Source organism: Alexandromys fortis, unplaced genomic scaffold (assembly GCF_014885135.2).
Source record: "Alexandromys fortis isolate MF-2015 unplaced genomic scaffold, M_Fortis_MF-2015_v1.1 scaffold_163, whole genome shotgun sequence".
Lineage (NCBI taxonomy): Eukaryota > Metazoa > Chordata > Mammalia > Rodentia > Cricetidae > Alexandromys > Alexandromys fortis.
This window is the reverse complement of record NW_026068085.1, coordinates 2,480,140-2,506,781: the sequence shown is the minus strand read 5'-3', so window position 1 is coordinate 2,506,781 and position 26,642 is coordinate 2,480,140. Positions and strand designations below refer to the sequence as shown.

The following is a 26,642-nucleotide window of genomic DNA, read 5'->3' as shown; positions in this document are numbered from 1 at the left end:
GAGTCTGGATTGTTTAGTTAGGGGGCTTCACCCCTCCCCCCTGGCATCTATTTTTGGAATGTGGGGTGGAAAATTCCATTTCAAAGCTTTCTCCCCTGGGAAGATCAAGAAAGACTGCCAAACAGGAGGATCAAGGTCACTCCCATAGGCTATTTAAACTGCCCTTGCCCCCCCCCCCCCCCCCCCACGGCACCACCGCCCCCCCCCCCCCCCCCNGGAGTGCTGGCAGCCATTAAACATGAGCACCTTTTAATCTGGTCTGATCGAGATTATTTGTGTCTGGGGAGAAGTTGGTCGTTTAAGGAAAAATACTTAACAGCAGGCAGATCTACAGAGTGAGTTCCAGGACAGCCAGGGCTACACTGAGAAACTGTACCCCTCCCAATAAAAGAAAAAAAAAGGGGGTTTTCCATTTTGATAACTAGCAAATAGCGCAAATTTGCATGGAAAAAATTAAGCAAGGGTACCTGGGGCAAAAGGAGACTAGTCCATTTAATAGTTCTAACACATCAAATACATTCAAAGAGTTGCATCAAAAACAAGCAAGTCATGAAACATCATGATTCATAAGTAATAACCAACAGTTGTTAATATTTCATATTCTATATTATCCACACAAGAATGCGTGCTCCTCTCCTTTAAATTCTTCTGCTGTTGGACCATCATAGGCCTGCAACAATGAGTTCTTAGCAGTAGGCAGTTCTGAAAATACGTAGTTCTGTAACCACTGGCACTTAAGATATAGTACACATTTTAACAGAAAGCAAAGTTAGCAATTACTAGTCTGTTTCAGTTCATATGTATCCTGGGAAAGTTTTCTTATAGCCTGCAGTTCCTGGAGAGGAGTGGGCTGTGAGCCACTGGTTGATTGCGTCTTCATACTTCCCTGGTTCTTTCTGCCAATCCTGATGCCACCTAAGGTGGGCTATGACAGCTGAGTAATTCTGTCCTGTGCTTTGTTTCCACATGAGAAACTGCTCCTTATTGTACTGATGGACAGAAGCAGACACTTTAGGGTAGTTTATAATAGAACGAAGCTTCTGGTCCAAAGAATAAGTAATTTCTGAAAATTCTGTAGCGATATTCGTTAGTTCATCTGGGTCTGAGGAAAGATCTGAAAGACAAGAAGTGAAAGTTATGTGCTGAACTGTTTTGGAGACTATCACTGTGACAGATATGGCATTAGGATTCATCCATTTTCCGTTCTCCGTGGAAGATGGGCAGTGCGCGTTCACTGGTCACACAGTGACCTCATACTCAACCACGCTCTCCTGACACCACAACCCATAATGACTCAGTCATTCAGACCCATGACCACGAAGCAAGGAATGGCTACAGATATACACTCACAGCGAAGCCCTTGTGTAATGAGTGAACCAATATCTTCCTGTCACCATCTACCATCCCATTTTTTCTTATGTGTTCTTTGATGTCAGAAACAGCCACATCCTCATAATTAGCAAGCTGGCTTAGAATGAACTTTTCCTTTCCTTGACTTGACACATAGGCGGTTCACAAGAGCCCACTTACAGCCATCTCACACTTCCCAGCCAGAACAATCTCTCGTACAAATAACCACATTCACTTCTCACTACATCCTTTTTCAAGCATCTTATTACTAGGGTTTCTGAAAATTTCACTAACCAGTTCAATTGAGCAAGCAGCCATGAAAATAAGAACTCTTCTCAGTAAGGACCAGTGAGGAATACTGACAAGGGCTTCAGACCCACATGCATTCTTTTTACAGGGGATGGGAAGACAGAGGATGTGACGACTCAGGATACCAATTCTACCGGAAAACAAACAAGGCAATGACTTATGGGCATGGACTTCAGAGAGTAAGGAAAACTGTGTGCAGGGAATGTTTCTGTGGGCCCGTTTGGGTACACTAGCCAGGAGATGTCAAAAGGCACACGTAAGTCTGCCAGCTGACTAAAGATGGCATCTCTAGAGGAAAGAACAGTCCATGAATAAACGCTAGAGAGTTCTGTCATGGTCAGTGTACCTACTGATCCTTCAGGCACATTCACCTTTTGCAGAATATGTTGAAAGCCAAAAATTTCAACAACTGTAAAGATGTAAATGAATTTTCTTTAGTAATTCATTAAGTGGACTTATTTACTTAAATAGACAAAGTGCTCTGATGAACTGAGGGGGAGGAGGGAGAGGAGAGGAAGGAGGGTTTTGTGAGCTGAGAAAGGACAATAGAATGGAAACCAGGAACAGACAGCAGATTGTCGTCACTTTCCATCATGGTCAGAGCGCTGTTGGCTGATGTTTCTGTCCCACCCAGTCCCACAGCCGTTTAGTCCCAAATAAGCACACAGAAATCTACATTAATTATACACTCATTGGTCTAGTATCTCAGGCTTCTTATCAACTCTTATAACTTATATTAACCCATAATTCTTGTCTGTGTTAGCCACTTGGCTTGGTACCTTTTTCAGTGTGGCAGTCACATTTTGCTTGTTCTGTGTCTGGGACACTACTGCAGGCTGAATTTTTCCTCTTCCCAGAATTCTCGTTGCCCTGCCTCTACTTCCTGCCTGGCTACTGGCCAATCAGTGTTTATTTAAAATACAACTGGTGGGGTTCAGACCATTGTCCCACAGCTGAGCAGGGGTGCTTCATCATAGGGAGCTGCTAAGTGTGCCCTTCTGATTAGCTGCTGTGAAGGACTGCTGGACTGCATGGCACTGGGCTTGAGGAACTCTGCTCTGACTTGGTTAGGTTTGCTGGGCCTGATGTAGGAATTCTGCAGATTTCATTTCACAGTGTCTATGAAGGTACCTCAGTTTCTCTGTTGGAATCCATGAATACATGTTCATAAACTTAAGGAAGTTAGTCCTCTGGCCCCAAAAGAATGATTTCTGTCAATAATTCTAATATTTGTAATTAGGAGGGAAATTTTGGAAGTAATAAGTATTAATAGTGGCCTTCATACCTATTCTATGTACAACGTGGGGATAAAAGATAAGAAAAACTCTAGCCGGGCGGTGGTGGCGCATGCCTTTAATCTCAGCATTTAAGAGGCAGAGGCAGGTGGATTTTTAAGTGCGAGGCCAGCCTGGGCTGTTACAGAGAAACCCTGTATCAAAAAACAAATAATAATGAGAATGATAATAAAAATAATAATAAATAAAGATAAAACAGGAGAAGAACTCTAAATAAAAAATTCAGTTTAAGAGCTCCATTAGTGAACACTGGTAACTCATATCACAAATGGTCTTCACCATCAGCAGTCACAGATAACAGAGACTAGACCTAAACACTCACTCCAAACCATGAGACTGAGATGACCTATTGTAGCCTGTCCCAGTATGACAAGCAATAGGTATTCATTTGTTTTAACAACAATTATCCATTCCCTTGAGCATGTGGTGTAGAACACCTCATTCTACTTAAACTGGATCCAGAAGCTTACCGAAGAGCTGCGGCTGCACGGAGGCACCGTCAGAGTAGGCTATATACTTCCACTGGCCGGTTCGCAGCATGTAGGTGGAGGCATTTGCATTGCATCCATGGAATTCACTTAGGATCCAGGGCGGACGGTGCATTTTGAATGTCTGCTCATTTGCAGATGCCTCTGATGACAGTGTCAACAAAGAGTACCCACTGAGGGTCTCCGGCACAGCAATCCCAGCAATATCTTCGGAACAAAAGTAAAATGCATTTTTACTAATTCATTGGAATTATCTTGAAACATCATTCCTATTGTCCCATCACTAAAGGTTGCAGACTACAGATCATATGCAGATTTTGTAACCTAACTGCCTAGACTGAAGAGCTCACGTGCAGACCATGTTACCTTGAGTGATTTAGTAAGTTCCCTGACTGTTCCTCATCTCTCTTTTAAAAATATTTTATTTATTTATTTTTATTTCTATATGCATTGGTGTTTCCCCTGTATATTTCTCTTTGTGAGAATGTTGGATCACTGGAATTGAAGTAATAGACAGCAATGCGAGCTGTCATGTGGGTGCTGGGAATTGAACTTGGATCCTCTGGAAAAGCAGCCAGTGCTCTTTTTTTTTTTTTTTCTTCCAGACAGGGTTTCTCTGTAGCTCTGGAGCCTGTCCTGGAACTCCCTTTGTAGACCAGGCTGGCCTCGATCCGCCTGCCTCTGCCTCCCGAGTGCTGGGGTTAAAGGCGTGCGCCACCACCGCCCGGCTCAGCAGCCAGTGCTCTTAACCACTGAGTCATCTCTCCAGCCCCATGTTTCCTCCTTTCTTTCTTTCTTTCTTTCTTTCTTTCTTTCTTTCTTTCTTTCTTTCTTTCTTTCTTTCTTTCTTTTTTTGTTTTTTTTTGAGACAGGGTTTCTCTGTGGTTTTGGAGCCTGTCCTGGAACTAGCTCTTGTTGACCAGGCTGGTCTCGAACTCACAGAGATCCGCCTGCCTCTGCCTCCCAAGTGCTGGGATTAAAGGCGTGCGCCACCACTGCCCGGCTGTTTCCTCATTTCTAAGAGAGGTATAATAAGAGTACTTCTATCTCAAATGTTCATTTTTCGTGAAAACTAGCTGACTCACTTAAATTTGAGAACAGTGCCTGACACCCTTAGCTCATGGGACAGTAATAAGGCCTACGCAAAGAGGGGCTAGTAGTTAAAAATGATTACAGAATTAAACAAAAGCAGGTAATGTATTGTAGGTAAATTTATTGTTGCTGTGCCTTATGAACTCAAAAGTGGTGCACGGTCCATCCTGTGCTCTGGCACGGTCCATCCTGTGCTCTGGAGTGACTTAATGATTGTTTCACCTGTCAAATACTCAGAATAAGAGCACATGAAATCAGTCACTCACAAAAGGGATGCATGCCAAACACTGATCTTAAGGACAGTGTTGGTAAAACACTGGGCGGTATTGGCATAAAACAGAGGTATTCATCAGTGGAATTGAAATGAGGGCCCAGAAATAAATCCACATACCTGTGGGCAACTGATTTTTAATAAGGAAGCTGGAAATACACAATAGAGAAAAAAGAAAGAAAGCGTCTTCAGCAAATGGTAGCTGGTACTGGATGTTGATATGTAGAAGAATGCAAATAGATCCATAGCTGTCTCCCTGCACAAAACTCAAGTCCAGGTGGATCAAAGACCTCAACATAAAGCCAGATAAACTGAATCTGACAGAAGAAAAAGTTGGGACTAGCCTTGAATGCATTGGCATAGGAGACAACTTTCTGAACAGAATTCTAGTAGCATAGGCACTAAGATTGACAATTAACAAATAGGACCTCTTGAAACTGAGAAACTTCTGTAAGGCAAAGGACAGTGTAAATAAGACAAAACAGCAGCCTACATAATGGGAAAAGATCTTCACCAACCCCACATCTAACAAATGACTGGTCTCCAAAATACATAATGAACTCAAGAAACTAGACATCAAAAAACCAGGTAATTCAATTAAAAATGGGGTGCAGATCTAAACAGAGAATTCTCAACAGAAGAATCTCAAATGGCCAAAGAATGTTATTAAAGAAATATACACCATCCTTACTCATCAGGGAAATACAAATCAAAATGACTCTGAGATTCCATCCATGAGAATGGCTAGGATCAAAAACACAAGCAACAGCTCAATCTGCTCAATGATGTGGAGCAAGGGGAACACTCTGCCATTCCTGGTGGGACTGCAAACTTGTTCAGTCACTTTGGAAATCAATATGGCAGTTTCTCAGAAAATTAGGAATTGATCCCCTCAAGACCCAGCTATACCAGTACTGGGCATACAACCAAAGGACGAGTCACCATACCACATGGAGAGTTGCTCAGTTATGTTCATAGCAACTTTATTCTTAATAGCCAGAAACTGTAAACATCTGAGATGTCCCTTAACTGAAGAATACTTAAAGAAAATTTGGTACAGTTATACAATGGAGTACTGCTCAGCTTTTAAAAACAATGACTTCATAAATTTGAAGGCAAATGGATGGGACTATAAAAAATCATCAGACCTAGGAAGACAAACATGATATGTACTCAATAATAAATGGATATTAGCTATGAAGTACAGGATAACCATGTTACAATCCATAGACCCCTGGGACGGGGAAAGAGAATAAATTTCTTAGGTGTACTGGGGATAAGTATGAATGGGAACAAGAAGGATTAGAAGTGAGGGGTAGAGGAGGGGGAAAGTACTGGGAGAGACAAGTGGAATTGGGGGGCATTTCTGGGGTGAGGTAGAAACCTAAAGCAATGAAAACTCCTAGGAATCCACGGGGGTGTGTAGTGGCATTTCATTTGTATTTTAATAAATAATGCTTGCCTGAACATCAGAGATTAAAACAGCCCCACTAGTCAGTCTTACAGACCAGGTAATGTTAACACACACCTTTAATCCCAGTAGCTATACTAGTTTGCGATAGAAACCGGGTGATGGTGCACATCTTTAATTACAGAATGAGAGAGGATTATAAAACAGGAGGAGACAGCTCACAGTCTCATTCTGCGATTCCTGGAGGCAGGATCACCATTTCAGACTGAGGTAGAGGTAAGAGCCAGTGGTTGGCTGTTTTGCTTTTCAACCTTCAGGTTGAACCCCAATAACTCTCTCTGAGTTTTTATGAATGATGCTTCAAGGGTGAGCCTGACAAAGGCTCCAAGGAATGGAGGATACCGAACCTGAACTAGTTGTCTTATGTAGCCAGCCGGGTGTCTAGCACAATCGTCTTCAGAGAGGATTCTTTCAGCAGCTGACGGGAGCAGATGCAGAGACCCACAACAGACCCGGGCAGAGCTCTGGGAATCTTGCAGAGCAGGGCCAGAAAGGATTGTAGGATGCAGAAGGATCAAAATACCATGAGAAAATGGCTTAAAGAATCAGCTAATCAGGGTTCATAGGGGCTCACAAACACTGAACTTACAATCAAGGAGCCTGTATGGGTTTGACCTAGGTCCTCTGCTATATGTTATGGTTGTGATGCTTGGGGTTCCTGTGGTACTACTAACAGTGTGAATGGGAGCTTTCTCTGACTCTTTTGTCTACTTTTGGGACTCTTCTTCCTACGGGGTTGCCCCATCCAGCCTTAATATGATGGGATAGGCCTAGTTTTGTGGTAACTTTATATGCTATGTTTGGATATAGCTGGGAGGCCTATCCTTCTATAAAGAGAAAGGAGGAGGAGGAAAGGATCTGGGGAAAGGAGAGGGGGAGACTATAGCTGGGACTAACACATGAGAGAAGGAGGCACAAAGAGGGAGCATTTCAAGCTGACCTGAAGGAGAGTGCTCTGGACTAAGCACTCTAACACCTATACGCTGCAAGAAAGGAGGGGCCACCGGTGGACCAGAGCCAGGACAGCTCCTGAAAGGCCTCAATCCCGTGTCCAACCTAGCTTGTATTCTCATTTTATACTGTAAAACCACAAGGTGGGGCAGACAAGCAACCGAGATTTTACAGAAACGACCGGCTGTGAACTGGCATGTACCCCATGTTATCTCCATGTAGCAGCTCCTTCTCCAGGTCGTTCTCTTCCTGGTAGTGAGCGGAGTCATGCTGGGTAAAGAGGCTGTACTAGCAGTGTTTTAAGTGAACCACTAAAGAAACAATAAGTCAGTATCTAATAACTACTCTTTTCTACCTTATTCTACTTTAAGACAAAGGCATCGAGTGGGAAAGAGGCCAAGGCCTAGCTACACGTGGTCATTGCTCTGCAACAAAGGGAAACCAAGTAACGAATGAGCAACCAGAGACCGAAATTCCAAAGCTAGAAAGATGTTCAAGCACACAATGACAAAGGAGACAGCTCTGATTTAAATTAACATCCAGGCAAATAAAGGAAGAAAATAAGAACCTGTACTGCTTTGATTTTTTTAAGGTAGGTATTTCACATTTTACCATCTCCAAAGTAGAGAAATAAGTTATCTTTCACCAACATGTACAATCAACAACATGGTGATTTTTGTAAAACATAATGCCACGGAACAGAACTGTAGTATTTAAACAGTGATGAACTTAAATGACACTTCTGGGGACTGGAGAGATGGCTCAGCAGTTAACAGCGCTGACTGCTCTTCCAGAGGGTTTGAGTTCAGTTCCTAGCAACCACATGGTGGCTCACAACCATCTGTAATAGGATCTGATTCCCTCTACTGGCATGAAGGTCTACATGCAGAGCACTCACACATAAAATATAAATAAATAAATAAAATCAAAAGGCAAATGGAATAAAACATGAGGTGCCTTCCAGTAAACTTCTTGTTTACAGGTTCCCATCATGAGTTCCTGCCCTGACTTCACTGGATGTACAAGTTGCAAGATGAAACAAATTTACTCTGCTAAATTAAAACACAATAGTTTTAGACAATTTTCCTTAGTCTATGACCTTCAATAGAAACAGCAGTCCAAATGTTACTACTCTGGCCGGACCTTTGGGTATCTCTACAGACAGTAAGAAGCAGGACATAAAGTAAACAGTGTACAGCTAGGAAATGTGTTTGAGGGGACATATGTTCACACTATTAGACAGAGAAAGAACGTCCTGTATGGGCTCACATATTTGAATACATGGTGGAGCCTTCCCAGTTGGTGGGACTGTTTGGGAAGGATTAGGAAGTGTGGCTTTGTTGGCGGAGGTGTGTCACTTGAGGCAGGCTTTGAGGTTTCAAAAGACTCATGTGATTCCTGGTGCTCTTTCTCTGCCTCAACGTACGGATCATGATGCAAGGTGTGAGCTGTTCCTGCCACCATGCTATGCTTTCGTTCCCCATCATAGACTCTTAATCTCTGAAAACATAAGTCAATTAAATTCTTTTAATAGTAGCCTTTGCCATGGTGCTTTGTCTCAGTGATAGAAAAGTGACTGATGGGCCCTGTAAAAAGTGGAGAGAAGATTCAGTAGTAGAAATACTTATATCCTAGGGAGGTGGTGGAAGAAAGTTGTATATAAGTAAAAAGATAAAGGTATACATCCCAAAATCTGATGTGTCTTATTTTATAGTCATATCCAGACTGTGAATCTTTTGAAGAGAAAATGACTAAAGAGAGTGAGGGCCATTAGAACTGGGAACATTGTCCTTGTTTCTCAGAGTATGAATCTGACTCAGAACGAGAGAGTTGCTCAAGTTAGTGGGATTCTGAGTACTTCACTTGTTTCTCTCCAGCTTCACAAACACGTATTTCCATAAACACAGTACTTACCAAGCATGGTAGGGTAAATATCCACAAGAGAAACCACATTTGGTACTTGTAGGTTGGTCGTAATTCCTGGTCCCATGATCAGAAGAGGAACATGGGTGCTCGCTTCATACATACTCATTTTATAGAACTGGCGGTGTTCCATGGCCATCTCGCCATGGTCTGAAGTGTATATAACAATGGTATTCTGAAGAAGATCTAACTTGCGGAGAGCCAAAATAATTTCACCTACCATAGAAATCAAGAAAGTTCTTTGGATTAGCTTTAGTTCGCGCTGTAGTTTGCCACACTAAGTTCAAACGAGCGTACTCAGAGCTTGTTGCAATACTTCTTACCACCTAGGTAGAACCTCATGGCCTCACATGCTTTCTCCTCAGCTGACACTCAGTATCTGCCAGACCACCTCTTTAGCTTCTGTCAGGGAACACTGAGACCAGAGCGGCTTCTTCCTCTCAGTGCCTCAAATGGGGACAGACAGACAAGTCCGGATGTCACTCTGGACATGACTCCGCACAAGAAGAGGGGTGAGGGGCAACCCTAAATTCCCAGGTATCCCTTCTCCTAGCCCCTTGCACAACTGCCATGGTATGCTCTTAAAGCTGGCTTAGTTGTGGATATCCCACCTTAAAGGAGGAGGAGCCATGGGCATATAGTGGGACTTGGGAAAAACTGAGCAGAGATGTTCCGAGAGACCTTGTCTCTGACTCGAAAGTTGCTCCTCACTAGAATTATGGGAATCACAATAAAGCATAGTGCAGAGAAAGGAGAAAATATCTTTATTTTCCTAGGTCTTGAATTTGGGGAGCGAAGGTCTATATTAAATGCGTGCATTTGAAGGTCCAGTCAGAGTACAGGGAAGGCACATGGACCTCTGTTTACCATGACTTGATGCTAAGAAGCAGAACATTTTTGGACAATAGATTGACCCATGCCCTCTGAAAGAGCAGCAAGTACTCTGAAGCACTCTGGAAGACATTTTTATTTTATTTTATTTTATTTTATTTTATTCTTCTCTCATATAGTAGATCCTGGCCGCAGTTCCCCCACTCCCGTTTCTCCCCCAGAACACATTTGAAGATATCTAAAATGATACTGTAAAGCAAACATGAGTGCTAAGTTGTCTTCACAATACCTTAACCTACCATCTGCCCCTCCCCTAAGACTGACATTCCCAGTATTCACAAGATTCATATTGGACTTTTCTCATTTTAATTTAGATATGAGTGATTGCATAGAAATAATTTCACCTACAATTATTTTTATCAGAAAGTGTCTTTTTCTATCTTTACATAAAAATGTTGCTTGATAACTAGTGCTATGTCATGTACGTCATGAGCATACGTGACAAATTACATCTGTTGGGAGAAAAGTTAAAGAGATTTTTCTACTCTTAACTCCTTTGTGTCTCTGTCGATTTAACTCCCGATGTCCACTCTCCTGAGAGTCCAAAGGTGTTTGCAAAAACCAAACTGATTCTTCTACATCAGTGTTTGGAAAGCGGAACTTTTTATCTCCTGGAAGCTAAGCTGTCTCTCACACACCTGTCACGTTCAGCCAAGTACAGCCAAGACCAACAGTGTTTTGTTTTAAGCAGAAAACAGCTTTCTATGACTTTTTTATGTATGAACAAATCTGAGAACTTATGAATAATTAAAACAGAAAGGGCTCTTTTCCTCTATTGTTAGTGTATTTTTATGAGTCAGTATCTCCAAGGTTCTACGTCTGAGGGATTTAAACAACCGCTTTAAGAGATCTCTGAGGATGCTCCTGCAAGCCCCAACCGACAGTCACAATGTTGCTTACTAATTACGCCACCCACCTAGCATGGCGTCTGTCTCCGCACACATAGCGTAATAAAACGCTCTAATGTTCTTAATTTCCTTCCTGGTAAACTTCCCCGTGCAGTTTTTGGTATAGGAAGAGTAATAGTCCACAGGGTGCATTTCCGACAAAGCTGACCACTTTGGGATTTTGATGGCATCATAAGCTACCTGAAAAGGAGAAGAAAATTCTTTACACCAGCAAAGGTATAATACTGTTTCTTCCCACAGGCCAACTTCACAATGTTTCATACACAGAAGGATGGAAGAGAATGGAAATGAAGCACTCAATTCTCCAAGTAGGAATGGGCTGAGTAAACAAACCTATTTCCATGATCAGGAGCAGGAGTGTTTCAGATTTGATGAGCTTTCTTTGAAAAGTCATAGAGTGAATTTGTCTTCCAGTGATAAATCCATGAGACACTTCACAAAAGGGGAAAATGAAAGGAAACTCAGGAAGATGAGCGTTCAGTAAAGAAACAAAGCGTGCCAGTGCTGAAGTGGATCCAAACCACACATATATGAGATAACAGAAGAAAGGGATGCTCTTGGAATGCTAATGTGCGCCATCTCAAAGGATTCAGATTCACAATCAGGATGACCAGTCTGAAGAAAAGGATTGAGATTTACATTGAGAAACTGGTAAAAATATAGTTCACACCAAAGGAACTCTATATTGGAAGCCAAAAAGTAAAAGTTAGGAAGTTGACCTAAATAGAGAAAGAAATATGACAATTTGCAAAGCCAAGGGAATATGCTTGTTATAGAGAGCTGCACAGAGGAGGTGGTGGCCCACACTGCAGGTCAGGAGCTGCACAGAGGAGGTGGTGGCCCACACTGCAGGTCAGGAGCTGCACAGGGGAGGCGGTGGCCCACACTGCAGGTCAGGAGCTGCACAGGGGAGGCGGGCAAGGCTCACAATGTACCTAGTATGCTCTTTACAACATTGATACCAGACATCTCTGTGTATTCAGCACAATGTACTAAATAATACATTTTCTCTCTCTAGTGACAACTCACGGCAAAATTTTAAATATTTTGACAGATGTTTTTAAAATTTTTAGAAAAAATGATAAACTCTTCCTTTGACAATTAAGATGTTTTTTCAGTCTCCTTTTGGGTGATTATTTTTAGCATTCTGAACTAGGGATATAAGGCCTGCCCACACTGCAGAGATAATGTCTTCCATTTCCTTCTTATAAACATACCATATGCAACTCTATACAGGTAACAAGCACTAATATTTTATTTTCAAAATACTATCTTTTAAACAAACTCATTACTGTTTTAGTTTAAAAGTATAAATTCCCACCGGGCAGTGGTGGCACAGACCTTTAACCCCAGCACTCGGGAGGTAGAGGCAGGCAGGGGGATCTCTGTAAATTCAAGGCCAGTCTGTTCTACAGAGCTAGTTCCAGGGCAGCCAGAGCTATTACACAGCAAAACCCTGTTTCAAAACAAACAAACAAAAAACAAACAAAAAAGGAAAAAGTGTAAGTTTCCAATTTTTCCATAAAAATAATAAAAGTAAACCTAAGCTGGCATCAGGGGCTCTGCGTGTGACACGAATGTCTACTTTTGACACACACAGGATACTTACCTTTTCAAGCCAATACAGAGACGTTTGAAAAGTAGAAGAGCCGAAGTTTTCCCCTGAAGAAGGTGAAGGGTAAGGGTGGGGCAGATTCAGTCCCAGGTAAAGCACAAATGGCTTGGTGGAGTTAATGGCTTCCTGCCTCAGCCAGTCGACGGCTCTGTCTGTATTCTGCCAGTCCCCTGCCTTCACTCTCCTTCTGTTCTTGTCTGGGATAAGATTAACCACAGGCCTGCCTTCTTGTCTGAGCAAGAATGCAACGTCCCTTGTCCACGCTTCCACACGGTTACTGAGGGTATAAGAACATGAGCAGTTCAGAAAACATTCACGCCGCCTTAGAAACTGGCTCTACAAATGCTGGAAAGAAACAGGGAAACAGTGTTAAGATTTCCTTAAGTGTTTAGATAACTGTATCACAACACATCTCAGTTAAAAAGTTAAATATCACAGCTTTAAAAACCATGGACAATAATTGAATATTCATTTGTGCTAAGGTTATGACAGACTGCATAGACTAGTAATTTTTCTTACAGAAAGATATTTAGTTGTGCTGGCTGGTCTTATGTCAATTTGACATAAACTGGTGTTATCTGAAAGGAGGGAGCCTCAATTGAGAAACTGCTTCCATAAGATCCAGCTGTAAGGCATTTTTTAAATTAGTGATTGATGGGTGGGGGCAAGCCCCTTGTGGGTGGTGCCAGCCCTGGCACATAGCCCTGAGAAAGTCATGGGGAGCAAGCCTTTAAGCAGCACCCCTCCATGGCTTCTGTGTCAGCGCCTGCCTCCAGGTCCCTGCCCTGCGTGAGTTCCTGTCCTGACTTCCTCCAGTGATGAACTTGATGTGGAAGTGTAAGTCAAATAACCCTTTCCTCCCCAAGCTGCTTTAGTCATGGTGATTTAGCACAGCAATAACAACCCTAAGTAAGACATTAGTTAAAGTATTTCATATTCCTAGTAATTTTCTTTTCCATTGCTTTCTCTGCTAAGAATGCCTATGCTACTCCAGTTGCTGGTAGGAATGCTGGTTTACCCATACACCCTCAACTATTTATTTTAACCTTACTAGGAAATTATAAAAAGTCTGAAAATTCTCATATTCTTTATATGCCTAATTTTTAATTTTAACATTTCTAGCTTCCTATGAGAAAGAGGTGCTAAAAGAAAGGCAGTATTATTCACAGTAACTGCAGTGAGAAAGAGCCAACAGACAGGCAACAACTGGAAAGACGCAGAGTAAATCAGGGTGTCCTTAAGGTGGGGGCAAATCAGGTCAACCAAGGAACAGTTTGGGGAAGGTGAGGTGGCTCAGTAGATAAAAGCACTTGCCACCCAAACTTGAAGACCTAAGTTCATTCTCCAGAACCTACATGACGGAAGAAGAGAACGGATTCTAGAAAGTGGTCCTCTGACCTCAACACGCACCACGGCATGTGAGCATGCAAGCGTCCCCTCTTTCTCCTCCCCTGCCACATACACACAGAACTTTTAAAAGAAGAAATTAAACAGACTCTCAAAAAATTCACCAGACTGCCAGGCACAGTGGTGCATGCCTTTAATTCCAGGACTTGGAAGGCAAGAGGTAGGTAGGTAGGTCTCTATGTTTGAGGCCAGCCTGTTCTACAGAGAGTTCCAGGACAGCCAGGGCTATCCAGGGAAACCCTATCTTGAAAAACATGCAAACAAAAAGCAAAAGCAAAACAATCAAAAAACAATATAACCCCCCTAAAACAATCTAAAGCATTCATCCACCAGAGAGCATAGAGAAAATGTGCTATACATACACTGGAGGAGTGATCAGCCGCAGAAAAATGACATTCTGCCATGTGTGCTAACACAGCTGGAACTTGGCACTGTGTTAAGTGAAATCAGCCAGGCACAGAAGACAAGTAGGGCATGGTCTCACTTCTTGAAAAAGTAGATCTGGAAGCTGGGTCTAGACTTGTGGCTCTCACAGGCTGAGGGGAGTGTGGCATGGCATAAGTGGAGAAACACACACTGCGGGATCAACATTCTATGATGGATGGAATTATAATAAAGAAACTGCCTTGGCCCATTTTATTGGTTAGAACATAGGTGGGTGGAGTAAACAGAGAGAATGCTGGGAGAAAGAAGCTGAGTCAGGCAGTCGCCATGGTTCTCCCACTCCAGACAGATGAAGGATAAGATCCTCCTTGGTAAGCCACCTCTTGGGCTACACAGAATATTAGAAATGGGTTAGATTAATATGTAAGAGCTAGCCAATAAGAGGCTACAGATAACGGGCCAGGCAGTGTTTAAAAGAATACAGTTTCTGTGTAATTATTTCGGGCATAAGCTAGCCATGTGGGCGGCCGGGTGCCGGGGACGCAGCCCTGCCGCTCCTAATTCAACAATTCTAACAACGTCCTAAGCAGAAAGCCATCCTGCTTTCCTATTACGTGGTGGGGTAGGCAGATATTTATTAAGCACTTCAGAATATTAAGGACTCTGAGAGTTTTTGCCCTGAGAAGGGATGTATGAGGATACGGTGATGGTCAGCTCTGACAGCAAAGGAATCACCAAGGAGACTAACCTCAGGGTACCTCTGAGCGAAAACGTCTAGATTAGGTTAACTGAGGTGTGAAGAATCACTTAATGTGGGCAGTGAGAAGGCACCAGGCAGAGGTGCAAACAGCACCAACCAAGCCTTGGTGAGGCAGGATACCCTAGGAGAGTGTGGGCTTGGAGCTGGCCCCCCCCCCCCCGACCTGCAGGGCTGCTCCCACTTACCTCCACTGGCCTTGTCACAGCCAATCCCCCCTCCCCCTAGCTCTGCACTTCTGGTTTACCATTTGCCTGTTTCCTAATGAGGCTGGACTGCTGCCTTCATCCTGGCCAGCTCCTGAGCCCTCCAGCCTGCAAGGACTGGGCAGGCTAGAGTTGGTCAATCAGAAAAGGGCAGATCCTGCAACTCCTCCCTCTCCCGATAGGCAGCACCTTCCTTGGCTGAGGTCTTGTAAGAGAAGGAAGTGAGCAAGCAGCAGCTTCCAGCCCTCTCTGCTGGCTGACTCAAGATTCGGGGTTATGAGCACTTCTTGTCCTGACCTCCCTGATAGCATGAACAGTCCCTTTGAACTGTGAGCCAAATCCCACCCTTTCTTCCCCACGTAGCTTTTGTCAGGTATTTTATGCCAACAAGGAGACAAGTAACTAATATAGAGACAAACCATGATTTGTGTATTATACAATGTATACATTTTATAGAAACATTTCATGGCACACCATAAATAAGAAAATTTCCTAGTTACTTTTCCATTGCTGTGATAAAATACCATGACCACGGTAACTTATAAAAGAAAGCATTTATTTAGGGTTTATAATTTTAGGGGGCAAGGACCGCCATGGCAGGTATCATGGGAGCAGGCAGACAGGCATCATGCTGGAGCAGGAACTGAGATATTACTTCTTATTTCATAAGCAGGAGGCAGAGAGAGCTAACTCAAAGTCCACCTTCAGTGACACACCTTCTCCAAGGCCACACCTCTTAATCTTTTCCGAACAGTTCCACCAAAAGGGACCAACATATGAACCTATGGGGGCTATTCTCATTCAAATTACTACATTCTACTCCCCGACTCCCAAAGACTTGTGGTCATATCATAGCGCAAAATTCATTTAGTCCAACTTTAAAAAGTCCTTATAATCTGTCACAATCTCAACACTGTTTAAAAGGTCAAAGTCCAGAGTCTCTTCTTAGACTGAAAGACCCTCGAAGAGGACCTTCCCTCGGGAGGAGACCTCCCCGAAGCCAAGGAACAGGCCGAGACAACACGGATGCAAATAGCAAGAGGTTTATTGGGTAAACACAGGTACCTGCAGGCGGGCGGCAAAGTCTTTCGGAGGACTTGTGCGCCTGCCAACTGGGAGGAGGTCTTTTTATAGGAAAGAGGGCAGCAAAAGCAAGTTTACAGATGCAGAAGTGTGGTTATCGGTTGGTTGGAATGGGGGGGGGGCATGAATGGTTTTTCCTCTCCCAGCATGGATGTCTGGCAATAGATATCCGGTTCTTATCTTATAGGTATCCTGTTTTGCAGCCATTCTGCTTTGTAGATGTCCTATCTTTATAGATATCCTGTTTTGCAGGCATCCTATCTCGTAGACATCCTGCTTTCCTAAGCAAATGGGATGTTCTCATGAGAGCAGGCTAGCTGCTGATCCTGAGACTCTTTCAAGCAAACAGGACATTCTCCCGGGAGCATGCTAGCTGTGGGTTTTGAGGAGGGGGTCTGTAGGGTCTTTCAAGACTCATGGCCATGTTAACAGTGAATACAACCAGCTTACATACTTGTCATATATAATAGCACAGAATATATATTAGCATTCCAAAAGAGAGGAATGGAGGCATACTGAGGGAATATTTGACCCAAGCAAGACCAGAACTTATCAGGCAAACTCTAGACTCCTACACTGAAGTCAAGTGGCTTCGATGGCTTAACATGCGCAGCTTTGCTGACTACAACACACTTCTGTTAGTCTGGTCCCACTCCCTGTATGCAGGTCTCTGCAGACCCCCCATGGTTCTGGTGTCTCCAACACCATCCAGGCTTCACTGTACAGCTTCGCCCAGAGGCCTACCTCTCAGGGCCTCCACGCAGGGGACTCCCCTGAGTTTCCTTAATCACAGGCCGAGGAAGATCCCATGATCCTTCACTCCTGTACCCTTCAGGACTCTAATGCCGGAAGCATGTGGCCCCATGCTGCCAGGTCTGTGTGCTCACTTGGGATGGAACTCGGCCCTTCCCTGAATTATATTTGCCTAAGTTTCCCTTGGTAGCTGCTTTTTAGGAGGAATAAAAACCTTCCACAAATTGCAGGGTTAGCTGGGAAGGACCTCGCCTGAACCACTGCCATCATGCAACTTTGACTCCATCGGCTTCAGCCCTAACATGGAATCTCCTCCTGCTCTGTCAGTCCTCTAGCTGTGCATTTCGGGTTTCCCTTTGCCCTGCTCATTCTCTTTTTACACAGACCTGCATAACAAGCAATACCACCACAGAGTCAACATCATGTTGTCTTGAAATGTCCTGGACCAATGTTTTTCAGTTTAGACTCAAGCAAATTTGGAGACAATGTCAGGAAGCAGCCATATTTTTTGCTAAAATATAAGAATGGCAGTGTCTAATATTGTTCCCCTCCGAAACCTTGAGCTGGGCCTCCATAAGTCCACACTGCTCTCTGTAACACTGTCTTCCAGGCTCCTATGAGGATGTCCCATTAATCCCCATTTTATAGCATTCAATGGCTTTCCTAATCCAAAGCCCTTAGGTCTTCCACATCCCCTGCACAGGCAGCATGATCAGACCTGTCTCTGCAGCAGCACACTCCCTGACTCCAGTTTCTGTCCTACTTACTTTTTGACTGCTGTGATGAGAAACTACGACCAAGGCAACTTATCAAAAGGCATTTCTTTGGACTTACAGTTTTGGGGGTTATGACAGTCATGGCAGGGAGCATTACAACAGCAGGCATGGTGCCGTGTCAACCCACAGGCATGAGGCAGAGAGAACTGACTGGGAATTGTATGAGCTTCTGAAAGCTCAAAACTCACCCCTAGTGACACACCTCCTCTAATCAGGTCACACCTCCCACCCTTTCCTTGTCGTTCTACCAACTGGGGGTCAAGTATTTAAATATATGATCCTGTGGGGGCAGCTCTCACTCAAACCACCACAAGTACATTTTCTCTATAAAAATAAAGGGAAATATTTTCAGGAGAAATTTGTGAAATTCCACGAAATAATGGGAAATGTAAACCACTTCAGAAAGGCAGGAGTTGTAAGGCTTGTTGACTGGATCCACATCACTCCAATCCTTCCCACAGAACAGATGTTTATTCTGTACCAGGAACTGCCACAGACAGTTTCATTTATTCCTGTTACAGTATCTTCAATGTTAACCAGACAAGACTCAGCTGTTCAATAAGTGAACAGATTCCAATTTACAAATAGGAGTCCCCAAACTTAAGGGAAATTAAGGAATCTTCCCAAGGTGAGAAGGATGGTAAGCAGGATAACATCACTCCTCACACTGCATGTTGTCTGCCCTCCTTTCTGCTAAATTCTTTTTTTAAAATTTATTTATTACATATACAGTGTTCTGTTTGCATGTATGCATGCAGGCCAGATGGTTGTGAGCCACCATGTCATTGCTGGGAATTGAACTCAGGATCTCTGGAAGAACAATCAGTGCTCTTAACCTCTGAGCCATCTCTCCAGCCCCCTCTGCTAAATTCTTAAGGCAAAGCAGAATACAGGGGGAGATTTTACCCAGAAGGCCCGGCACCTTGGACAAAAGTCCCTGTGAAAGCACATTAAGGACATGCATTAGCACATGGCATGAATCCAGAATGTCGGCAGGCGGGGTCATATAAACCACGCTAGGTGTGGGATTCTAATGAAATCAAGGAAGAATAACTCATGGGTTCAAAGCAGGTCAGTCATGTGATTGATCAGGTGTACATTTATAGATCACTGTTGAGTCCTGCTGGAGGCCACTGATAACTCAGGGAGGAATGATAGGAGCATCAGGCAGGGGCATCAGCATAGGGGGCAGACGGTGAGCAAGCTGGGGATGCTCTCCCACAGAAGGGACAGCACCGTGATGGGTGACAGAAGGGAGGAGTGTGGCTATATTTTAGAGTTTAAACAGAGAAGGGGAGAAATTTAATATTAGAAATAACAGCAAAATAATACTCAGAGTATTCTAGCATTGGTTTAACCACAAACTCACTGCACTGCCTCCTTAGGGCTTGCTTAGTAAATTACCACAGAATGAATCACTTAAAGCAGAGTGTGCACTTCCCACCTCTAGAGACGGGAAGTCTGAAGTGAGCCTTCAGAGCCACACTCCTGCTGAAGACTCTCTGCCAGACTGTGCCGTGTCTTCTGGTTGAAGGAGACTCCGGCGATTCTGTCACATCTGACTTGTTGCTATCACTCCAGTCTCTGCTTCTGCCCTCAACTGTCCTCTCCGTGCATCCCTGCCTTTCCCTTCTTCCAATAAGAGTTGATCCTAAGTACAGAGTGTCATCTTGAGACCTTTAACTAGTTATAACTGCAGTTTGGATCTATTTCCAGATAAGATAACATTCTGAAGTCCCATGAAGTTTGGGTGGAACACTTTTCATTTTGTCACCTTATGACATTTAGTTTTCAATTCTTTCACTTGCCATGGCTCGCCACTATTAATATTGTCACTCTCAACCATCACTTTCTAGGCACAAGGTGCTGCCTAGTCTTCTGTTTTTGTTGTGAGTCCCCAGTGTTAGGGAACTGAAGACCACACCCAGGTTTGTAGGCGGAACTTTAGGACTCTGGATATGTTTTTACATTAAAGTGCACAAAGCAAAGAACACAAAGAGAAGCAGGGGTGAAGAAGCACAGGCACAAGCTTCTGTGCAGAGAGCTCAGGGCACCCCCGAATCTCCCAGGGTGGAACTGTGACGGTGGGGGACGCGCTGCCTCTAGTCCATGCATGTGCAGAACCCTGGTGACTCAGACACACCATACCAAAAACCTGTCTCTGAAGAAAGCTGATTAACATAAATTGCACCACACAAGCACCCCAGCACACGCCTAGAGTTACAGAAAAATGGAAAACACCCTTGAAACCTGAGTTTCCAGACACCAGCCAGGGCCAACCATATGGGTGGGCAAATATTGTTAAGGTAAATTTCAGGTCTACACGTTAGCACTTCCCTGTCCTTCTTGTCCAGTTTAATCATCACATTAGCGGAGTTCAGAGAGTAGGCATGTTCAAAATTACTAGAATTCAGACTACAGTAGAGAAACTAGAATTCAAAACTAGGCCATTACTCTTTACCACAGTGCGCAGTTGCTTGTTTGTTTTTGTGGTGGTGTGGGTAGAACCCAGGGCCCTGTGCATGCTGAGCGCCTTGTCTACCCTGTAGCCAAAGCCCTAGCTAAGCTAGCTGCCTGCCATTTGAAGGTTTATGAAAATGAGAGGAAAGTTACAATAGTTTCAAGTTCTAGAGAACCCTCAAAGGTAAATAGGCTACTGTTACAAAGACTGTAAAATGAAAAAGATATATAACGGAAACTCACAAAATAATTCAGAGGCTAAGCTATTTCACAAATATCTAAATCCATTAACCATAGATATTAATGTTTTAGACAAAAACCCATCAGAATGTTAACAGTTTAATATTTTAAGAAGATTAAACGAAGTTAAGCTTTAGCCAAATTGGCATACTGGAGGGAGTAAGGGAATTACTCTCAGCCCTGTGGTAAAGTAAGCATGCAGAGTCCATGAGTGTGCAGCAGGGGGCAGTGTTGGCTTTCATCTTACCTAACGGAATGATGTCCCGAAGTATAGTCTAGTTTTCCAAACTTCTGAGTCTGATAGCCATGCTTCTCCATGACATCCATCCACGTTGTATAATTTGGATCAAGACCCTTAAAATTATTCCAAGATTCTGTTAAGTGAGTGAAGAGGCCACTCCACATCGCTGAGGGGAAAAGAGAAATGAAAGGAGCGGATGAAAGTTAAAGCTTAATCATTACTGGCTGTTTCAGTCTGTGATCAGGAATAAGAAACGCCATCAGTTTCAGCAGGTCCCGGGCATTTCTCACTGGTACCCATTTTATCGGAGGGCAAGCCCTACAAGGATTTCTATTCACCAAGGCCTGGAGGTTAAGTTGATTAAGGTATTTGTTGTATTCATGGCTGGAATTAAATATAAAGCTTGCACATCATTAGTGTTTTTCAGTCAGAAAAGCTTTCTAGTTTTTTTAAACTATAAGTTAGAGTACTGACAATTATAGACATTGTTTCCCTTCCCTTTCAAGGACCTTCCTATTCATTATCTTTTCACTAGGTTTTTCTAAGAAAAAAAAGAAAAAGAGATGCTGTGTGTCCTCATTTTCTCAAACTTTAGTAAACACCTCCTTTTCTTTTCTCATTTCTGGGTGCACACACAGTAAGTTTCCTGTTTTCATTTCTTTCTCTCTCTCTTTTTTTAAAGATTTATTTATTATGTATACAGTATTCTCAGTGCTCTGTCTGCAGGCCAGAAGAGGGCACCAGATCTCAATACAGATGGTTGTGAGCCACCATGTGGTTGCTGGGAATTGAACTCAGGACCCTTGGAAGAGCAGGTGGTACTTTTAACCACTGAGCCATCTCTCCAGCCCCTCCTGTTCTCATTTCTGCATGTACACACAGTAGGTTTCTTTTTCTCATTGCTGCGTGCACACACAGTAGGTTTCCTGTTCTTATTTCTGCGTGCACACACAGTATGTTTCCTATTCTCATTTCTGGGTGCACACACAGTAGGTTTCCGGTTCTCATTTCCAGGTGCACACACAGTAGGTTTCCGGTTCTTATTTCCGGGTGCATACACAGTAGGCTTCCTGTTCTCATTTCTGTGTGCAAACACAGGTTTCCTGTTCCCATTTCTGGTGCACGCACAGTAGGTTGGAGGTACTTTCTTTCCTTTGCGTGTGCATGTCAAGGGTATCTCCCTAAACTGTTTTTGAGGTAGGGTTGCTCTCACTGAATCAGGAGCTTGCCGTTTGGCTTGCTTGGCTAGTCAGCAAGCTTCAGGAATCTCTCTTACTCTGTCTCCCAGTGTTAGCATTACAGGCATGCACTGCCGCACGCAGTTCAATATTTTTTAGATACACAGGTGTTGGGTATTCAAACTCAGGTCTCTCGCCTGTGGGTAAGCACTTTATCAAGTGCCATCTTCCAAGGCCCTCCTTTCTTTTCTGATATAACAACACGCTTACTGAGAGGTGGGGTTGAGTCACAATAACAATAGTCTGGTATGTACTCTCAAGTTATTCGACCTCTTCGGTTTAGTTTTCTTCTGCAAACTGGGCTAATGACAGTAACCATGCTCATGGAAGTATGAGGATTATATACAAAATATTAGACGATATTTAGAATATCACCAAACATAGCATGTACACTAATCACTTTTATCACTATGAAACACCCCTTTGTGAGACCTTCAGAATCTACGAGCCAATTTCTCATACTTTGTCATCCGTTGACAACCACATTTGCACTGTGTAGCTGAGACCCTGGGCTGCTTCCTGCACAGGGCCCAAGAGGTTTAGAATCAGCTTACCCATCGTGGGCTCCTTCTAGTCAACACAGAAGACAAGTTAGCAAACATGTAAAATACGATGTATCTTATCTTTCATCATTGAAATATCAATTAGGATAATATAGGTTTCCTTTAACTGTGGGAGACCAGACGGTTCATAGTGCTGGAAATAAAGTGACCACGGTGACAACTGAAATCACAGAGACTCTCATCTCAGAGGTTCCATGGCAGATGACCACAGGCCGCACAGAAAGATGGTAAGGAGAGCAACGTTCAGACAAGAGTCTTAAGAACAAATTTTCACTTTCTAAACTCATGGCTTATGGTCACCTGCTCGCCATCCAAACCACGGCTGTCTGCTAAATCATTACAGTCAGGTGAGCACGGAGACTCGTGACGGACGTGAACGTTGACAGCAGAGAAAGCAACGAGGTATAAAGTCTGCAATCACTGGGAAACTTAAGATACACATGAGCATCCAGAGAGCTGCTGACTCTCCCCAAAGCCTTGTGGAAAGACATCCTAGACACAGAACTCTCTTGATATCTGCTTGACAGCCAAAGGAAGAAATGAAACAGCAACACAGGAACTAGACAGCATCCCATGCAAGAAAAAGCTTTTCTTCCGAGAAACAAGAAATTCAAATTCAATTCTAAATCAAAGAAATTCTTCAGAAAAATTAGAAGTTCGAATGACCCGAACATTGACACCATAGAACACACAGCAGTTACCCTGAGGTATTTTTTATTAGGTACCAGAAGCGACTTTACAATAGGTTTTAAAATAGGTTTGCGTATGATATTTCACACGTAGATGTCGTTTTAGGGCTCAGCCCGTTCCATTAGCATTGTCATACCTGCACGAGATGGACAGCAGATGGGAGAATTAGTGTAGGCATTCAGGAAGGTGGTGCCATGAGCTTTCATCAAGTCGATAGAGGGAAGTTTTACTACCCGACTTCTGGGTTGAAATGTTAGTCTTCCATCCTGAAATAAAGAAATCCAACCACTGTTGATCATCATGTACACAGAGAAAGCAGAGGACAATTTTAGATGTCCATTCTTACCCTTCCACTTTAACTTTTATTGTGCAGACAGCAAACTTAGACCATCAGTATAGTGTATCGCTCCATTTTGCCCTCTGAGCCACCCCGTTCCCAACCTAGTCTCTCATCTTCCTACAGTCAGTCTCTCTCCTTGAACAGGAGAGGTGGTGGCAGCAATGTTCTTTTCATTTCTATCTGCGCTTGCACACGAAAATGTGCTACTTTATGAAGCTGCTTCATTGAGCTGTTACTCATACTTAAACCAATATTGGGATACAAAAACCAAAGATAGGAAGCTAGAAAATTCGGGTTGTTAAATTAAGAAAAGACCATGAAATGCTAAAATGCAAGAAGGAGGAGGAGGAGAAGGAGAAGGAGAAGACGGAGAAGAGGAAAGAAGCAGGATACTATGTTTGCATGAAATCTCAAGAAGAATAGAAAGCAAGCACTGAGCTATGCTTTAAGAATCTAGTACCTAAATAAGACTGGAGATAGTTTTATGCTCAAATATATTTGCATATGTTAAAGTGCTTCTTGGAAAGTTCTTTTGAAGAATGAAAAAGTAATTTAAAAATTATTTTAATAAACTTTAAATACCTGTGTGTTTATGTGTCAGGCATCTTGTAACATCTGAGGATACAATGGTGAGACAGAATAGAGGCCCATTCCCAGGACACCCACAGCCCACTGGCAGAGGTAAAAGAACACTAGTAAATTAACTTGGATGATGCCCAGTCTCTGCCTCCTGGGTGTTGGGGTCAGAGGCAGACGTTACCATGCCCTCCTTCTGTGATGCTGCTGGTTGATCTCATGCTAGGTGAGGACCTTACCAAATGAGCTACATCGCAACTGTGTCTCTGGTTCTAACACTTTCCAATTGCTGCTTCTGAGCCATGGCATCATTCCGGACCAAGGAGAACCAAAGGAAAAGTTTAGATGTCACGCATTGTTCTAGTGTATCCTATTGCTGGGACAAACACAACCACGACTCAAGGCTTCTAGCATAATATTGCTATGAATAGTCATAGAAGTATTTGTGTTAACTCTGTTTTCATTTCTCTTGGACACAAACTCATAGGAATAGAATTGCTGGATTGCATAGTAACTCTAGTTTGTCAAATGCTTTCCAAGGTGGCTTTACCACTTTACAAAGCATTCTCCACAGCAGTGTACTAGGTTTCCAATTCCTCCATAGTCTCACAAACTGTGGTCATTGTCTACCGTGTGTGTGCGCGGGTGTGTGTAATTAGAATATGGAAGAACTTCTTATATGTTAACTGTACAAAATAACACAACGGTTTCATACTTTGAACATATTTACCTCCTCCTCCTCCTTGGACTCCCTGTATCTTCTCAAATAATCCCCTAATACTTTCATGCCTTCTTGATTCTCACTATCCTTATGGGAATGAGATGGTTTGATCTACCTAGAGTCTCACTATGGTTTGACCTACAGTTCCCGAATGATTATCAATGCTAATAAACGTCGTATGTGCTTATTGGCCACCTGTGTATATTCTATGGGGAAATATTTTTTCAAATCTTTGGCTCCTTTTAAGTTGCCTAATCCAACATTATGAAAATTTATACTTCCATTTTCATGACGAAGTCTTTAATTCATAAACTTATTTTAAGTTAATTTTTACATATGGTGGAAGACAGGGCTCAATTTTGTTCTTTTAATTTAATTTGAAATTAAATATATGGATATTTAATTTCAGCATTATTTGTTTATCAGAATTTATTTCTAGACTCTTAAATCGATTCTATTGCTCTGAATATTTATCTTTCTGCCTGTAACATATTATTGTGATTATTGTAGCTTTGTCATAAGCTTTGAAATCGAAAAGAATTATGTTTTATCATCCTTCTTTTTCAAGAAAGTACTTTTTTTTTTTTTTTTTTGTCTTTTTGAGACAACAGTCCTGGCTGTCCTGAAACTTACTCTGTAGACCAGGCTCTCCTTGGAACTCACAGAGATCCGCCTGCCTTTGCCTCTCAAGTACTGGGATTAAAGGCGTGCAGCTCCACTTTCTGGCAAAAGTAGATTAAACTATAACAACTAATATTTAAATCACTGGTAACACAATTATTAAATGTCAAACAATCTTCCTAACGCTGAAACTCTTTAATACAGTTCCTCATGTTGTGGTGACACCTAAGAATAAGACTGTTTTGTTGTTACCTCATAACCGTAATTTTGCTACTGTTACGAACCGCAACCTAATCTGATATTTCCGATGGTCTTAGGCAACCTTTGTGAAAAAGTGGTTCGAATCCCAGAGGATTGCGACCCATAGATTGAGAACCGCTGGTTTAGAAAATTAAATTTCCTTCATTTCTTACCCAAATATTAATTTTTGCAAGTGTGGGTGACTAACACGTCATTTTGGAAAACAAATAAGCTTTTATGGAAATGCACAATGCATTTCCCTTCATAACTTACTTAAACCAGGATACATTAACTAATAATGGCAAAAATGCTTTGTGGACCTAGTCTGTTACTAAAAATTCGTGAACATCTCCGCCTGTGGCGCGCGGGTGTAGTCTCTCTAGAGAGGTTGAGGCAGAAGGGTCGCCAGAGCCCTTTAACTATTACTTTGCAGGTGTGCACGCGCGGGACCTCTCAACCCCACGGTCCGCTCTCCCTGAGGGCTCTCCGCAGGCTGTGGGCGGCGTCCTTTCGCCGTCCTCCCTTTACTTACGAAGGAGTCACTGGCAACGAGCACCACATTGGGCCTCTGGGCCACTTGCAGCTTCTGCTCTTGGGTTCCGGGGGCGGGCGCCGCGAGCGCAGACGCCGCGACCACACACACCCACAGCGGCAGCATCGCCTGCAGGGGTGGGCAGACACGGCCACTGAGCTGGTCTCCTCTGGACTGCCGCCCTGCGACGATTTGGATTCCGTAAACTGAAGTAATGTGGGGGGCACCGCGAAACTACAACTCCCATCAG

General features: G+C 43.1%; 1 protein-coding gene and 1 long non-coding RNA gene across 2 annotated transcripts; one reads left to right on the top strand and one right to left on the bottom strand.

Annotated features, from left to right (window-relative positions):
- Positions 1-466: 466 nt before the first annotated feature.
- Positions 467-26,627, bottom strand: Arsk (arylsulfatase family member K). The gene is made up of 8 exons (XM_050122176.1): positions 26,393-26,627; positions 23,499-23,628; positions 20,878-21,037; positions 12,559-12,841; positions 10,958-11,129; positions 9,142-9,366; positions 3,425-3,649; positions 467-1,114 (listed from the first exon to the last, which is right to left on the bottom strand). The coding sequence occupies exons 1-8, from the start codon at positions 26,516-26,518 to the stop codon at positions 795-797; spliced, it is 1,641 nt and encodes a 546-aa protein (XP_049978133.1). The 5' UTR covers positions 26,519-26,627; the 3' UTR covers positions 467-794.
- Positions 4,295-12,540, top strand: LOC126488598 (uncharacterized). Its single transcript, XR_007588752.1, has 3 exons — positions 4,295-7,819; positions 11,190-11,761; positions 11,802-12,540. It is a non-coding gene; the product is annotated as an uncharacterized lncRNA (long non-coding RNA).
- Positions 26,628-26,642: the final 15 nt, after the last annotated feature.

Bases quoted from the DNA above. Each gene is read 5' to 3' on its own strand.
- Arsk (XM_050122176.1), bottom strand. From the start codon at position 26,518: ATGCTGCCGCTGTGGGTGTGTGTGGTCGCGGCGTCTGCGCTCGCGGCG. The intron at 12,842-20,877 runs GTAAGATGAAAG...TTATACCCTCAG, and splicing joins TCGGGACATCATTCCGTTAG to TAACCGTGTGGAAGCGTGGA. The intron at 3,650-9,141 runs GTAAGTACTGTG...TTTGTTCCGAAG, and splicing joins TATTTACCCTACCATGCTTG to ATATTGCTGGGATTGCTGTG.